Below are 18,164 nucleotides of genomic sequence, written 5' to 3' on the forward strand. Positions count from 1 at the left end.
ATCAGATCAGAATTCAAAATAAACTTGGCAAATTGGAGACATGGTCTGAAATCAGCAAGATGAAATACAATAAAGTGAAGTGCCATATGATATATTTAGGAAAAAATTCAGTTACACAAATACAAGATAGGGAATACCTGTCAAGAGAGAAAATGGGTAACAAAGTCTACAATGTATTGCTGTTGTAAAGTAGGGAAATGTAATTCTGGCATATGTGAAGAGGGATGTGGTGTCTAAAATGTTGGGTAATGATTCCATATTAGGGTTAGTGAGGTCTGAGTTGACATATTGTATCCATGTTTGGTCATGACTTTTAAAAAAGTTTAGAATACTGGATCAGTTAGAGAATTGAGTTTGTCTTACTTAAGACAATGTTAGTAACAACCGTCTGATTTTAAGACAAAAGGTAGAGAGAGAGATTGTTCTTCATATTCCTGAGAGAAGGGTTAAGGGATATCTATGGAATTTGCATTCAGAGTGATGAGGGTTGCATTTTGGAAAATGCTTTTTGAAGTATGAACCCCAGAAAAACCCACCTAGAGGTGTTGTAGAACCTCCTTTTCAAGGAAAAGTTATACAAATCTATGTTGGGCGAGTCTATACAATCCTTCCTCAGCACAAGGTGGACTAGATGATGCCTTTCAGCATATGTTTCTGTAATTCTGTGCAGGAGATCAGAGTAGAGGAAATAGCTTGAAGAACTTTTCTCTTGAAACGTCATAGAAATTTAACTTTGCCTTTTAGTCCTCACTGTAAAGAAACTATTTATTTGTGTAACTTTCTTCCCACAAGAGTTTCCATTAATTCTGTTGATGGAAGCATTCTTCAGCATTACAGTACTGACATAGAGCACAGAGCATAATACCCTTCCCTGCCTTCACAAGTGAGAAAGAAACACAGGAGGAAAACTGACCTTGAAAAGTTAATGCTTTGGTTTCTTATTATTTTATAAATGTGAGCTGACAGTTGGATGCTCTAATTGCAAATTATATTTTTAAATATTTTCTTTTATCAACCTTGATAATTTAACAGAATTTACCAACTGGCAAGTTTCAAGTAGTTTTTGTTCCGAACTCTTATATACCACAACACTGCTCCTAATCATCTGTGAAAAAGCTGCCATGCAACAGAAGACTGGGAATTGCTAACAGTAATGATGAAAACTAATTCAAACCAGGCCACAGGTAGAAGCTTTTGCGAAAGCAGTCTGCATCTTTTCAAGTTGGTCAAGCTAAAATTGCCTTTTAGAGAAGCAGTTTGTCTTTCATTATGAAGGAAGACAAGCTATTATCTCAGTACCCAGTAAGTACCTAATGCACAGGTCACAAAATAGGCAACAATTATATATTGAATAGGGAAAGTTTTATGCAAGTTTGCCTACATATGCCTTTCGCTTTGCTTCTCTGCCTGTGAAGTGGTTCACAATCACAGGTGATTAAAATATATTAAATACATGGGGCTGTTCCTTCACCAAGGTTTGTGCGGGGTCTAACCCCAGTTATCTGTAGCTGCTTCCCTGCTGCTCTAGAGAGTTGTCCTGTGAGCCGCGATCCCTTTCAGAATTGGCTTCAAGACTGTGCAGATCTAAGCTAATCCTGTTTCAATACTATTTTGGATGCTGTAATTTAATACTCATATGGGACTGCCTTTCCCGAAAAGAAAGTAATTTAGCACATTTCATAAAGAAAGTGGTAATAAAAGATTAGTTACGTAGTGATGGGCTGTATGAATCATGGTATAAATAATTTCAGGTGAGGAAGTACAGCTTTCACTCCAGTGGGAAGATAACTAGGAAGGGACGTCAATATTTTAATTGCCTCTACTTGTTTGTTGCTACTTTCATTCTCTCTTTTTGGGTTAATTACTTCTCCTTAAAGTATGCTGGGTACCAAGTAAGTTGGCTAAGCTTGAAAAATTGATTCAGATACATCTGAAGTAAGAGCTTGTGAGCTGTTGGAGTCACAGGGAATGACTCCTGAGTTTTTTTAAAAGCACCCTCAGTCTTGCAAAAAAATACCCTGAACTATTTGATCCGTCTATTGTTGTATTCACAGATTTGTTATCATCTAAACTGTATGAAAATTTAAATAAAAAACAAAATGAAAAAATCACATAGATTCTGCAGACTGAAAATAAACAGTGGCTTTCTACGTGGAGTAAGTTGGAGCAGCAGCAGGTTGGTTGCATGCTGCTTTGGTTGAAGGCAGGTTAGAAATGCACTGTTTCTGTAATGTTTAACAGCTGACATTGTAGACTAAGTGACTTTTTTTTTTTTGGCCAGCAGTAATTATCAACAACCTTGTAACCAAAAGGAAGGAATGAATAAGTAAAGATTTTCTAAGATGTGATTTAGATTCATGCCACTTGTTATTTACAAGCATTCTAGATGAAAGGCTTAACGTCAGGTTGCAGAGGTTCACAGTACATGAGACTATAATGACATAAACAATTTGCATGTTATTATATAGGTTCTAGAAAAATCCTCTTTCTCTGATCTGATTAAGGACTCCATCTTGAAAAGGATTACGTGTGTTTTTAAGTTAATATGCTGTGAAATCATCAGGACTCCCGGCAGTGCATAATTCAAGAATGTGCATATATCTTCAAAGGACTGAAACCTAAATAAAACACATGCAGATCAACAGGATAGTTCTGAATTTTTTCTAAGAAAACAAACTTTGTTGTTAAGAAGAAAATTATTTTAGACTGGCCCAGCATGTACATAATCAGATCTAATGCGGCAAAACCTAGATAGGTTACAACACTCAGCTAATACAAATTAGTGCGTTTTGATAATTGCACACAGAGTGGATAAACAGAAAGTGATCAAAGACAGAGCATCACAAAATGGACTTTATTAATTCGTCACTACAGCTGTGTCTATATCTGTGAGTTATAATGATGTGTTTAGTATAGTTATCTGTGGAGGCACTGTGTGTTGTATCGAGCGTTCACTTTCTGAAGTTGTTTTTTTGTTGAGAGGAGAGCTGGTTTTGGCAAGTTAGAAAGTGTGTGAATTTATTCCGCTTCTTCACAAGAATAAATATGCTTGCTACTGCTATACAGCTAAGATTGAAGATTTTGTGTGCGTGGTGAATAGAGTAAGTAAATTAGCTAGCACTCTAAATTATGAAGTCTTTTGGCCTTTTAGAGATATGGGTTTAAGTTTCTGGCAGACTATATTCTAATTATTTTCAAAGGTGTACAAAGATCTGCTGGGCAGTCTAGAGGGTTAACTTTATGGATGTTGAGATCCTAGCAAGTTTTCTCCCTCCCAAATCCTGAGTTATAGGAGCTTGGGAAGCAGCCAGGAGTTTCACTAGACAGGACAGAGATTTTTGAGCATTGCTGTGAGTGAGATCTATCACTGATTTCCAGACAGGCATTTACATAAATGAAACAAAAGATAGGAGCTTTGTGCTATAAGTGTTTTCCCTTACTTCTGTTCTTTTTGTGGGTTTTGCTTTATACTTTTATTTTTGTTTTCTCTTTTGAAAGCATTTTCCCCTCTTCCATTTTGTCATGAAAAGATAAATTTTAAGACCTCAAACAGGAATTCAAAGCTTTTTGGTTATGCTACCTTTGCATAATAAAACCCCAAATTAAATGTCAGGGTTATAATTATTGCTAAAGTACGCTGGCAGGTGAGACTGGATAACTCAAACCAAGATAAAAAGGTGGTAGAAATAACTATATTGGAGAGATGTTGTTCAAAGAAGGCATATTAGGATAAGATGTAGCGGGCAAAAAGATTGATTAGGCTTTGTGATGTGTTTGGGTTTAATTTATTGGTGGGTTAATCTTGGCTGAGGGCTGAACACCCACCCAGCCACTCGCTCACTCCACCTCCTCAGCAGGGCAGGAGGAGAAAATAGGCTGAGAAAGCTCATGGCTCCAGATAAAGACCAATTACTGTTGTGGGCAAAACACTCGACCTGGGGAAAATTAATTTCATTTATTGCCAGTTAAAATAGATTGAGGTAGTGAGAAACAAAGACAAACATGAAAGCAGCACCTTTCCCTCCCCCCGCCCCCCAGCTCTACTTCACTCCTTGGCTGCAGACCCCTCCACCCTGCCATGAGTTTCTCTCTGCCGCTCCTTCCTCCTCACGCTTTTCCCCCGCATCGGTGTGGACTCTCCCCACGGCTGCAGTCCTTCAGGAAAGGTCTGCAGCAGCGTGGGCTCTCCGTGGGCCACAATTCCTCTCAGGAAAACGTGCTCCAGCGTGGGCGCTCTGCGGGCGATAACCCGCTCCAGCACACGGAGCTCCTCCTGCTTCTCTGACCTTGGTGTATCTCACTGGTTTTGTTCCCTCCTCCTTTCGCAGTCCAGTGTTTTCTGCCCTTTCTTTAATATGTTTTCCCAGAGGCACCACCAGTCTCGCTGATGGGCTCCGCCATATCCCACAGGGGTCCAGCGCGGAGCCGGTGGGAACCGGCTGGAACCGGCTGTGGCCGGCGTGAGGCGGTCCTGACCTCTCCTCACAGAAGCCCGCGCTGCACCCCCCTGCTGCCAGCACCTCCCCATTTACACAGCGTACAAAATGCTCCTGTTGGCTTTCGGGTTTTCTCCTTCTCACCCCCACGGCACCGCCAGTACCTAGATAAGGAGGAAAGTAAGACGTGTGCCAAAAGGTGTTGCAAACAAAGGGATTGACTGCACGTTTTGCTGTCACTCCTTTTCTGCTCGTAAAGCGAAGGGATTTTCATGACTGCCAGCTATTGCCTTTCGGTCCATCGTGAGGTAATAATCGGCCTTTCTATTGATCTGAACTTTTTTGTGTGGTCTTCCACCTCTTCACTTGTCATAATTTTAGAGATTGACCTTGATCATAATTAGATCCTTGGAGTGCTGTTGCAGCGGTGGGGAAGCAGCACCGATCCTCCACACCTAGGAGCCTCACCTGGGACCTAACTTGGATAGCGGTGGATGTTTTGCCTCAAAAGCTGTTACAAATACAGAAGGTAGAAAGATGAATGTGGTTAGGACATGCAATCTGCCCGTCCGTTGCTACAGAAACTGTTCCTAATGGTTTGGTTATCCTGTTTTAGGTCTCGGCACGACTGGCTAGTGACCAGCAAAATTGGGACTGGAATAGTATTTCAGTTTTTACAAATTCTTCGGATTTTGTTAGGACAGAGTCCAGCAATATAATTACGTGTATGTATGTGAACAGTATCACTGATTTCAGTAGGGCCGCCGATGTCCTTGTACTTAGGCACATACTTGTTCTTTATTGAGGCCGTAATCAGTAGCCGTCCTCTAGAATCCAGTGCGTGTTATGTCCTCTCCTTCAAAACCTGCTCTGCTCTTCCATTCCAACACACCTAGAGAGCCTGATGGAAGAGGAAGAAATACCTGCAATTTCCTGACGGTTTCTATTCTAAAACTGAGTTTTTCAGCCATTTATAACTTCACCCAAATGTAACTGCTGAGACTGAAATTTCCTGTGCGAGGTATCATGAGTAAGGCTGAATTTATGTGTAAGAAAACATTAGCTAAAATGTTTCTGTGACCAAGAAAAATGTGGTCGTTTTTTTTTTTTTAATCTTGGAGGAGGTCTGCTGCTTTCATATTTTGGAGCAAGAAATGCAGCAGAAGAGCTCTCTGGTCTGAAAGCAGCTACTGGCATTAACAAAAATCCTCTTTGCCAGTATCCGGGAATGCAAATAAATTTGATCAAATCATGAAGTTCTAAAAATTACATATCGCAAGTGATATTCAGTACAATGCTGTATTAGAATTTGGCAGCTAAACGCTGTCTATATTGAGAACATACTTTTCTGTATAACTCCTACATGTGAAACCATAGAAAATTGGATTTTGTCCTTATTTCTGCCACAGAGCAATTGGGTGAGGCTGGATAAGTCACTCAGAGTACTAAGCTGGTCATTAATTTTGCAGTCTTCATTCTCAGAGTGCCTAATTTTGAGACTGTTTAGGTTAGGTTTTTATTTCTGGATAACTCCTATTCCTGCAATCTCCTGAGATCTGTAGGAAGCTAGTAAAAAGGCTGAATATTTGGTGATTTTGTGAAATATTTTAGCCACTAGAATTCTTTTAAAATTATAGGGGGGTTGTATGCCTTACTGTCCTGCATCTGTGCAATTGGGTTTAACTGCTGTTATGCCTTAGCAGAGGTTTGAGGTGATGCTTTTATTGTTTTCTAATTGCCCTTCACATATAAGCACTGTCTATTTTGGGCATCAAATGAACCGGGGCTCAGTAGGAATATTGCTACCTTAGGACTTGAAGGAACCTCAAGACATGACCCAGTCCATTCCCCTAACCATGATGGAAGTGATGGTAATACGTGATAGGTGTGCTGAGAGCTGTAAGAACAGGCTGATGATGGCAGATGGCTATCGGTTCCAGTGTTTGGGAAACCTTATTGCCAGAAAGTTTTCCTTCGCATCTAACTGACACCTCCCCTGCCTCGGTGCAATGCAGTTAGCGTTTGTATCAAAACAAACACACAGTTAAGGTTATGCAGACAGCTTTGGATTTAACACTTTTTAACCTGAAGGTTGATTTTGTATGTGTGAAATGATCAAATGTAGTACATGCCGAGACTGAAAGTATTTTGCATCTGAAGATATCATATTTTTATTTATGATTCAGTCAAAATAAATTAAAATAATCGATGATTGTTTTGAAAGCAAATTACTGGGAGCGCTATATATCTACTATGGCAAGTGCTGAAGAAATGAGAATGCCTTATAATGCCAGAATGAGTTGTGTAAACATGGGTATTTATATACTCAACAGCAGCAAATCTCTGAGAGTTTTTTTGGCTTTTTTTCTTGGCCAAGTCTCCTCTGATCCTACTTCTATCCCAGAGGAGGAGGAGGAGGAGGAGAAAACTGATGTTCCTATCACACATGTTCCATTATTGATTTTCATTCCAATCTACCCAAAGTCTTCTGTGCTGGAAATAATTAGACCCTGTGAACAGAGATGAAGCAAAAATCTATACAAAGCTGGATTGCCAGAAATGAAGACAAGGGTGCCTAATTAATGTTGCATATAGAACGCCTTTTGGATGAATGGGCTTCCCTTTCACAGAAGCAGCTCAACAGTGGTTATGTCACAAATTCGCTGTTAATTAAATAGTGTTCACTGTGTGCCTGTGAAAATGGCATGGAGGAAAAGAAAACATTGGACAGCAGCAGCATTTTACAAGGTCTCTGCAACTAAAAGAAAAGCCTGTGAAAAATAAACTTGTGGGCTTCCTACTGATGGCAAGATATTTTCTTCCATAGGAAATTGACTTTATGGATTGTCTCAAAGCTCTTTAGGAACCTCTAGTCACTGAGGAAGTTTGGACATTTCAAAAGTTGGACTGGAAGTGTATTGGGAGGGTTAAGGACAGGGAAAACATTATTAGGAACTGAGGCTTAGGAGCTGCTGAACAACAGCACAGCTCGCATCCATAGGCAACTGGGTAAGGACTGTTCAGAAAGTGAGTCAGGATCTGGAGGAAGCCAGTAGATTAACTTTTCTTTGAGTGAAAGGAGGACTGAAGGCGATTTAAGTAAGACTGTGTAACACGTCTTGGGAACTGAGAAGGCAGGTGTTTGGGAAGAATGTGAGAGGGACAACTGATGGAAAGTCTTCACAACAAACAGGCATGCACTCAACTAACAGCAGAAATAACTGGAGGGTATCTGAAATAGATTAAGAGAAAACCTAAGCTGTATTTGTATGACACTGCTTGTTTTGTTTTCTCCAAATAACACAGAGATAAAGTTGTTCCCAAAACAGAAACATCCAGTCTTTTAACTGCATCATAGATCGGTCTGAATTGGTGATTAAGCTTCCTGCAGTAGCGTGTGCTGCCAGTGTTTTGCAGCGGGCATCCTCTCCTCCCTCTCTAGTCTTCCTGAATCCACTTCCGTTTCTTCTTCTCTTGCCGTTCCCTTCCTACATCCAGAGGCGCTCAGGACCTTGTTGCTAGCAAGTAAAAGATGCTCCTGTGCTGATCTTGCTTCTCTGTGGTGCGTGGCCAGGTGCATGCCGGTGAGGAAGGTCCTCTGTGTTTTAGAGACTGAGAGCAGAGCATGCATAGCAGCCCTGATGGATTCGGCTTTATAGTTATTAGCCCACTTACCTTTCTGTGAAGCTGGTCTTTTTAGCGGTCCCTAAAATAACAAAGCTATGTGTCTCTGCGTGCTGCAGAAAACAGCGAAGTTATGTTGGGGTTGTTGATGTGTCAGAGGTCTCCGATAGTAGAGGGGTTCTGGAAGACTTGTTCTCATCCTGTAATTTGCAGGCCGCTGGTGTGCCTTCTTTCAGCCTTTAATTCTCTCCTTTTACCTCTATTCCCTCCTTGCTCTTCTAGATATCTGTTGTGGCCAATCTAAGTGATACGATTGCTCTCTGTGCATCTCTGGAGAATTTAAATAGCATCATTCCCTCCTTCTCTTTTCTCCCTATAAATGCAAAGGAAGTTTCTCTTCTTTAGGCAAAGATAGAAAACTTTTTTTTTCTCTCTGAGAAACTAGAGAATGAGTAAAACTCAGGCTCCTTGGTGGAGCAGATGAGTTCAGCTGATGAATATGTAGGAATATTCTGAGACTGTGCCTTAAACTGCAAGAATAGATGTGTTTTCTGATGAAAATCTAGTTGACAAAAATACGGTTTTAGCATGGATCTGATAGAGGGAATTATTTTTCCCAATGTAGTAGAAGCTGTGGTTCTGGTTTAGGTATTTTATGATATAATTTGAGTGCAGGAAAAAGGTACTATTAAAAAAGAGATTTCTATAATAGTTTGCCTTCTAAGACCTCTTTTTTCTTCCCATTTGGCTGCTTAGCATCGTCTCCCTCTTCTCTGATTCTGTTTTAATAAGCGTTTTTTCTCTGCAAACTGTCGGCTCTGATGCACAACTGAAATAGGTTGTGATTCCTCTCCCCATCGTTGCATTTTGATTCTGAACTCCAGATTTAATCTATTTAAATAATCTACTCCTGGGACTTAAGTCAACTCCTAGATACTTTTGATGTTCAACAAATAGTAAAGCATTACAATAATTTAAATCAAATAACCAAATCCATATGAAATACACTACTTGTTATCTTTCCAATAGATTTGTTTTCTTCCCTGGATCCATTTTAAGCTGCACTGCAGTTGCCAAATCAAAAATAAACTTGAGTTTTCAGTATAGGGGTGTGATAAGTGTATGATTTCCATTACGTCCCAGTGTGCTACATAATAAAAAATGAAGACATGTAACGCATTTTGAGTATAGAATTGAAATGGATTTTCTGACCTAGTCCCAGTGAATAGGTGCTAAAGTGATGGCAAAGACTGTAGCTCCTGGACTGTAATTATCATTTGAGTTATTTCTTAGTGGTAGGAGACTTTAGACCTGTGGGCACAATGAAAAAGGAAAAAAAAAGCAGAGACTCCTTTTGTCCTTTTTCCCTTTGGCCATCAGCAGCGGGCTGACAAGCCAATGCTTTGAAGTTATTTTGGCTGTGGGAAAAAGTGATTCACATTGGTTCTGCTTGTTCATATGTTATCCTGTTGCGTGTTTGTAAGAACATAATCTAACAAAGTATTTTAAACCATATTTGAGTGGTTTAATCAACCGGAAGTTCAAGAGAGTGTGAAAACAATTCTGGTTTCACAGAAGTCGGTCATGTTTTGTTGCTTTCTTTGGTAGCAGCAGAAACTTATCTACATAGCATGTATTTTAAATTCTTATAAGCATAGAAAGCATCACTGCTTGTTCAGTCCTGCCAGAATCGGAGACCTCTCTAGCTGTTGCCCTGAGTTAAATGAATCTCACTGCTGTGTATTTCACATAAAGTGGAATTGATAAAGAATATAACCTGCCTTTCTTTTCTGTTGCAGCTTGACTTTACATCCCCGAAAAGACATTGTAGTCACTGGCAGTGATGACCACCTCTGGAAAATGTGGGCTTTACCTGATGGAAACGTCCTCATGACAGGTGAAGGTCACACTGATTGGCTTTCGGGCTGCTGCTTCCATCCAAGGTTAGTGCAAACAGTCCCCTGAATGAGCACTAATCCCTTCTGGGGAGTACTTGTTTGCTTTTTCTTTGTTCACTGGCCTGCTTTGATGACTTTCTATTCTCAGTGTAACCCTGCGCTCTCTGCTGAATTTCCAAACATGTAGATAAATGTTCCTCTGGCTTTCGGTGTGTTGACTTAAGATTGATTGCTTTTAGTATTTTGTACATCTTAAACTTTGTCCACGTGCCAGTGCACGTAACAAGGAATAATAAGCTTTTTAGGTCTCGCTGTATTCATTTTCTCTGTGTTCATGCACTATAACAAACACGGTTCCGTTATTAATAATACAGGAAAGTTGATTTCTTGTATTAGGCATTATTTGTCATATGACTAAGAGTATTAGAGTTTACCTAGAGAATAAGAATATGAGCTTTCCTCCTTTCTCTTTATACAGATTTGAAGCTGAATTAATAAATGAAAGTGAACATTGAAAATAAGAAATAAATATCTACGTTACAAGGGTCATGGAAATAGGCCAAACATGAAGTAGATGTCTTGGTCGTTCTGTTGAAAAATAGAAGGCCATTTTACTCTCAAAAAAAAAAAAAATTCCATTTGTTAAAACTGAGCCTCTGTATGTTAAAATGATTCTGCATCAGGTTTGTGAGGCTGCAGTTATAATAGAGTTCTTTACAGTTAATATAATAAAGGTCTGCCAGGCTACTTACCTGATGTTCACTTATAAAGAGAGCATTATTAAACCTCCAACCTTGATTTTTCATTGTATTTATTTTATGAAGCAATGTTAGCTCTTTCCTTCATGAGAAGGAGAAGTATCCTATTTAATTTCATGGTTTCTCCTGATTTCTGATATTGTAATGAATTAGCAAACACACACACAATCCTCTAAACACAAGAAAATCCCCTCCCTGTTTTCAAAACCTCAAGAACATGGAGTCATGCTTTCTGGGGTGAATTAAAGATGTACTTACTCTTTTCTTGCATCTCTTTCTCCTATGAAACATAGGCTTTTTCTTAAGATGCTTGTGTTTCACAGTGTTTGCTTTTTCATGTGTATATCCTCAGAAACAATTTTATATATTTAAAAGAAGAGACTAATATTTAACTTAAATAATTACATATAATACAGGAGGAAAGAAATGGAGGGCTCAGCTTCTTATTTTAAGATGGTAGAAAAAATTTTCTATTACTGAATGACAGGTTGCACAGAGTTTGTGAGCATGCTGGCCATCCGAAGTCCAGCTTGCAGATAAACAGAATGCTGCCTTACGTCTTACCTGTTATGAATATAAAATTCATCACTGGGAAAGAAAAGGAAATACATTTATAAAGCTGCTGGGCATGCTAATCAGATTTCGATAATGCATTGTTACCATGACACCCACTGACTCAGAGACTCAAAACTATTTTCTCATTAGTCTTTGACCAGAATACAGTCCTTTCAATAGGCTTTCCTATTTCTCATTCAATTATTGAAATTAAAATGAGTTGAGGTACATCATTATTCTCTTGCAGTATAAATTGACTCCTGCTGAATGCTCTGGAGTGATTCAAAAGCAGTGCTGTTAAAATATTGTCTTCCGTTACTGGATAAAATATATGTAATGTGACAGAATACATTTAATCATACTTTTTTTTTTTTTTTTAAGTAGGGGACTTCTATATGTCAGGTGTTCCGGAAGTAAAAACAATTAAATAAAAATGGAAAGTTCTTGTAGAATTTTTCTGGAATCAAATGTAGATAGCCTCTCATTTTGTTCCTGTTTTAAAGGTTTAAAATGATGTTCATCCAAAAGTTGAAAAGAAAAATATTTTTGTGGCACTGGGCTATTCAGTTGTGATCCAGAAATCTGGGTAGAACTCCCACACTTCCACATTCTTTCCTTTCTGGTCCTCTGTTAGATCATTTCTCCTCTGTTTCGTCTCTCCATCTGTAAAATCAGGTTTAGAACAATCTCCACCTTTGGTCTGAGAAATATCCTATGTGTAGCCACAGGATGCGTATGCAGGCACAGTCATGCACACAAGTCCACTTTCGAATCATCTTTGGACAGCATCCGAATAATGCACACACTGACATTGAGTGTACTAATAATTTGAGGAGAAACAAATCTAGAGCTATGATGTGAATTTAAATGCTGCTTCTGCACATACAAATGACTTAAAATCCCGGAAATCCATTGTTACATGTTCACAGTGTACTATTACTTGAACAAGGGTATTTCTCATGGTTGTCTTTGTGCCACCACTGTGTAAATAGGGGTAAAGTTGCAAGTCTCATTGGTAGCTGTGAAGATCTATAATCTTTAAGGTGCTGTTGGGCTTATATATCCTCAACTTCTCCAAGAGCAACGAGAGAATGTGGATTAGTAGTAGGAACTTACCTCTATACAATAAAAGGGTAAAGGTTTGTTTTAGGCTCTGGACCTTGCCCGCTGATTAATACAGAATAGTGATGAGGATTGCCATTTGAATCTTTCCCAGTACTGATGTACAACAGTATCCTTAGGTATCATAATGCCATTGAGTCTTAGGGTTAAAGGCCACTGAGTTTCTGAAGAGTTGTTGGGTGGAGGGGATGGAGGAGTCTCATTTTCCCCCGCAGTGACAATGTGCTTCGTTCCATGATTATTTTTGTTTAAAAACACTTCTCCTTCACATCTGGGCAAAGTAGAGTGAGGTGAGAGTGTGCAGTTTGCTGAAGCTCCGGAGTCTGGTGCTATATCATTTTTTGCATTGCTCCCAGTGGTCTTCGGTCTGTACAAAGGGTCTTAGCCCCCCTCGTGTTCCCTGTGCATGACACTGGCTCCCAGGGCAATAGATTGAAGGGGAGCAGACTAGCTCTGTGCCTGTGAGGAGAGCAGAACATCTCTGTTGTGATGCTCTCTGCGGATCTGAGAGTAGAATTTTGCCTTAAGCTTTTTAAATAAAAATAAAGCTTCAAACAAGTCCTGTCATCTACAGACTGCAGCAGCTGGAAGGAGGGAGGAGAACAGTGCTTCCTTTTTGAAGCTCAGGTGACAACTGGTCAAACTTCAAAAACAAAGACTATTTTTACTCTGGTCTGGCTGAATAGTACTTTCCAGATGAATTAGCTGTTGCAAGTTCCTGTCACTGTTGAAAAATTTAGGAATATTTTCCAATTTATCTTTTCTATGTGTGAAGGAGTGAGGGAGTCAGAATGACTCCTGCCACAGTCATCCACCTGTGCTTCATGTTAAAAATCTGGATAGCTGGAGAAGAGCTGAGTAGTGTGCCTGTGGATACCAGGTGGCCCGAATGTTTGGAATAGCAGACAAAAATCTGCATCTTCTGCCAGTTTCCAGAATAAGCTGAGGGTGTTAATGCTGCACCTTTAAGAACCATACTCTAATAACACTAAGATATTTCACGGCATGTACTAGATTTATTTACCTTTATTACTAACCTTCCTGGGTGGCTAAAGAATCAAGCTCTGCAGCATGGCAGAGGTGTTTGTTAATGTCCGATAACATCCCGGTGAACAGTAAAATATTGTATTCTTGCTCCACATGTGTGCTGGTATAATACGTAATGTCCTTAATATATTCATAAACATTAATCAAGTTAACTCTTCTAAAATGTTTGTAGCCCTTGTCATGCAAACATTGTTTGAGTCTGTGGAATACAATGAATTTCTGAATTGAAAAGAAGTACGAGCTGTAGGTTCTTAAAGCTATTTAAAACTTGCACTGAAAATTGTCTAGTTGTCAACTCCTTTGTAATGTCCTGTTCACCTGAGACAGAAGTGGAATTACTCGTATTCTTTCTGTTGCTATTTCAACTCTCGCAGTTACTGAGGAAAGAAATCAAAACTGTTATCAATTTGTTTATGATACCAAAAAATACCACAGCAGTTATCTTGAACTGTGTGGATTTTCTTTAAGTTCTGTTGCTATTGGAAAACTGGAGGTGGGTATTGTCTCCTCAGTAATTAGGGAGGAAAAAAAAAAAAGATAGGATAAGTACATTCATGCATCAAGCATCTTGAAAAAAAAGGTAGTTAATATTTGATATCCTAGAAAAAGGTGCCAGTGAGGGGATGTAAGAGAAAGATGAGGTGTTGGGCTAAAAGAACAATCCATGCTCTGAAAGAACAGAAGCAGCTCTAGATTGAATCTCTCGAAGCTGAAGGAGGTGATGTTACCCTGATGAAAATCTATGCATGGATAGATGAGAAACACAACCTTGTAGAGAGAGGCTGCAGAAGGAATTAGCAAAATACATTGACGACGGATGTGAGGACTCAGAGAGTGGTTGAATGGGTTGGGGAGGGAATAGCAACTCCAAGTGGGCTGGAATTCACACGAGAAGCTTTTAGGGGAATTCTGTAGCACATCAGAGCAGGCTATGGAAGGGCAGTGATTTTGATGCTCCCTGAGTGACTGGGGCGTTATGGCTAGTCAGCAATGAAACGCTGATGAACGCTTGGTCTGCAGAAAGCTCTAAGCACCTGTCTCTAAAGCCAAGGTCTCTTCCAGCTGCATAAAGCTAAGCAGCACAAAATCGCTGCTGAACTTACATTGGCCAACACATAAGCAGCCAAAAGCTGTGAAGTCTGCTCTTGACTGTAGCTGTGCCCTGTCCCTGGTGGAAATTTAAGGCTCGAGGTGGGGAACACAGGTTACAATTTGGAAAATCCAGTTGGATGCTCAGAACCTCTTCCAGGCTTAAAGTCTGTGGTGTGGTGGGTGACTGAGCACCATGGTGGCCTCTTGAGTCTAAGTCCAAAATGTTGCTGACAATCCTGAATGAAAGGGGCCAAGTTAATGGTATTTTCTCAAAGTTTTAAAGAGCAGTGATTGATAAATATGAAATTGTGGAAGGGTGGAAGTGATTTCCTCATTGTACAAAAACTTCTAAGGTTTAAAAAAATAAATTCCTGAGAAGAATAGAAGTCAGAATAAATCGAGAAACTGAAATGAATTCTTGCTCAGGTAAGCCCCTGATTTTATTTTGAATGTGATTTAATTTTTTTTTTTTATCATTTCATCATTTGGGCTGGTGAAGAAACTATCCAGAGATGAATTTCAATGTGAAAAAAGAAACGGCTTGACCATAAAGCCCAGCAGAACAGTAATCCAGGAATGGAGGGAGTGGAGAAACCTCTGAAAGAGTGATGGGAGAGAAGGGCAAAATTCAGGAGGGAAGACATTCACAGAAAGGAGAGGCAGGCTGGATTTCAAGCTAGCCATGATCAGCTGTTCAGAGATATCAGGCAGAATCTGACACTGCTCATTGCCTGCTGCGTCTCAGAGGACTTGTGCTTGGAGAAGGAAGGAAATGCTGAGGAGCAAAAAATCAGACTTGACAGCTTGGCAGGTACATGTGCAATTTCAGAATTTCACAGTGGACATGCTTTTGTAGTTTGAGAGCCTGTAGTGCTTTGATTATCAAGGTGAACTACAAGCAGGGAGCATGCTTCCGTTTTCATCCCCCACCTCTACAGCTCTTGTCCCCCTACGGGCTGAACTGGTGAGGAGGGTCCCATTACTGGCAGATGCTGATGCATCGATCCACACCAATCTTCTTGCCAATTATTATAATCTCATGTATCAATGTGTGGTGAAAAACATCTACAGGGTATGAATAGAGTCAAACAGACAATCTGACACTAAAAATAAATGGCTGCTTGCTGTTTGGCTACATATTGTAAATAATATTTTTTAAATAACTAAAACTGTGCATGGCCCATGAAGCTTCAGCAAATGAAAAACATTTGATGATGTTGAGTGAGTAGGTTCTTCAGTCACAATAACAGGATAATTTAAAAAATTCTACTGACGTCAAATACATTCCTATTCATAGTTTAATAATTCCTAATGCCAGTATTAAATTTATTTTTATTTCTATGAGAAGAAACAGGAATTATCTGTTATGCCATTTTGTTTAATGTACTGACTTTCAAGTATTGATGCTATAGTTATTTGGTGAAGCTAGGGAGACTTCCAGATCAAACAGTTACTGCTTAAGTTATGATTCCAGGATCTACAAAACTTGCTACAAGCTAATGTTTGTTAGTTTTAGTTAAATGCAGCAGCATTTGTCTGTATATAAGCTGTAATTTAACTTTAAGTTGTGTGATTTGACTATGCTACTGGAGGCTCTTACTAATTAGAGACCTTCATGTACACTTTTGGGGCTCTTCAAAAAATCTGCCAACAGAAAGGAAGTTTTGGAGTCAGTGATTTTGAAAAGTTGGTTTTTGTTACCACCCATCCCTTAGAGCTACTGCTCAGGCTGGGTCAACAGTCATGCTGAGGTAACACCATACATGTTAACCCACTCAGGACCAAAGGAAGTCCTTTGAGATGTCAAGAAAGGAATAGGCTGAGAATTCGGCTCCATCAGGGACCCTTTCAAATGCCATTATAGAGAAGTTTCAGCTGTGATGTGCTCAGGTGCCCTCTGCTTTGTTACGCTCCAGATTGTTTTTCTGGTGGTGTTAGAGTTTTTTGTGTTTTCATGGGATTACGGCCCAATCCCAAACTTGTCTACACAGGCACTGGGCCTCCCAGATAATTCACTCTGTAGGCACTGTATTGCTCTGCAATACGCTTCCAGTTTGTCAGCTGCTTCCAGACGAGTCAGCAGTAGTGGGCACATGCTGCCCAGGTGGCCTGAAGATGTGCAGCAAGTGCAACACATCCCAGAGATGTGTTCTGCCTGTTCAGGGAACTGCTGGATTCATTAGGGACAACAGAGGTTTCTGTATACAGAAGTCTTGGGGAAAAAAACGAGATGGTTTCATGATCAATCACACTTTAAATTATGGAGTACCATTAATTGCATCTTCAGTCCTGAGCTGAAATAATGCAAAACTAGCCTTTGTAGGTAACAATACTCGTGGCCTGTGCCCTGTAGATACGCATGGGGGAGGAAGGGCCCTTACTGCCCCAGGAGGTGTCACAGGGTTCATTGATAAGAGAAGTGCTGTGTTCAAACAACAAATAAGACTGGTCAGGCAAGCTGCTGTGTACATCTAAGAGAGCCAGGGAGGAGGAGGAATTAAAATGTCAGCGTTCACCCTTTCTGTCTGGCCACTGAGCCAACCAGACTTCTGGTCCTCTCAATGAAAGGATCTCAGATATTACTGTTAATATCCGAGATCACTGTCCGTAAACAGTGATCTTTAGAAGACTCTTTCTGCTAGTTTTTGAGTCATGAATGCTGAGTTCCACATTATACATTAAACAAGGCTGAGTTAAAAGTCACTAACTCTGCTTTAAGCATTAACATAAGAAAGCGTTGTAAGACTCATGTTCATCACAAAGGTCTCTGTTGGCTATCAGTGGAATAGAATTATTCTGATTTGTGCCTTGAAATAGAGACTTTAAAACCTAATTCAGGGTTCATTGCAGAAACAGATGGTTTTTATTTATCCTTTTATTACTATGGATAGCTATTAAAGAAATGTAAGACAGTCTGCTACATTTTACTTAGGACTTTTGAACAGCATTTGTATTGAAAAGGCATAATGATTTAATTTCTTAGAGAATCTTAGATTCTCGTATAGTTCAACAAAGCCTTTAGTTACCAGAATACATGTTAAATTTGACAATGGTTAGAAACTTCTTTTGAGTGGCACGATTAATTTTCAGTCATCTAACTGGCTTTATATAAGATATCATATTTAGCAGACTAGACATTTGTTAAAATGCTTTATCAAACTGAGTTAATACAGAAAGTTAAAAGAAAAAAAAGTTGCGTGCATTTATTCTGCAAAGAAAAACCTGTTTCAGAAGTCTTTCAGTCAGTTCCCCAGCGTACAGTATTAACCGCATACTTGGTGTTTTCAAGCATAGCAAAATTTTGATTTCAAAAGTAGCTTTGTTTATTTCAAAATCTTTGCCAAGCATCATACTTTTTGTACAAGGAAACAGTCTTCACGTAACATCATTCTCTCTCAGGCCTACAAAGCCTACTATTTTTACTTCACAAACATGTTTGAGTGGGTGGGCATTAGATTTCCTTTGGGATTCTCAATCTCATTATTTTTATCAATAAAAAAGGCCTCTGCTGGACAAAGGAATAAATCACATATAAATGAAATATGAGCGATTACATGAGAAGCTCAGCTTTTGCTTAGTCTAATCCAATATCTTTGGCCAAACGTCTCAATGTCAAAGGCTTTATAAGTATT

At 39.5% G+C, this 18,164-nt stretch overlaps 1 protein-coding gene across 1 annotated transcript in view; it reads left to right on the forward strand.

Moving 5' to 3' along the window:
* SPAG16 (sperm associated antigen 16) overlaps window positions 1-18,164 on the forward strand; it is a 415,031-nt gene that overhangs the window by 197,757 nt on the left and 199,110 nt on the right. Inside the window, 1 exon segment of the mRNA XM_059820586.1 lies at window positions 9,860-10,003. Within this exon segment, the coding sequence (XP_059676569.1) occupies window positions 9,860-10,003 (144 nt within the window).

The sequence above is a fragment of the Gavia stellata genome, chromosome 8 (genome assembly GCF_030936135.1).
Source record: "Gavia stellata isolate bGavSte3 chromosome 8, bGavSte3.hap2, whole genome shotgun sequence".
Taxonomy (NCBI): Eukaryota; Metazoa; Chordata; class Aves; order Gaviiformes; family Gaviidae; genus Gavia; species Gavia stellata.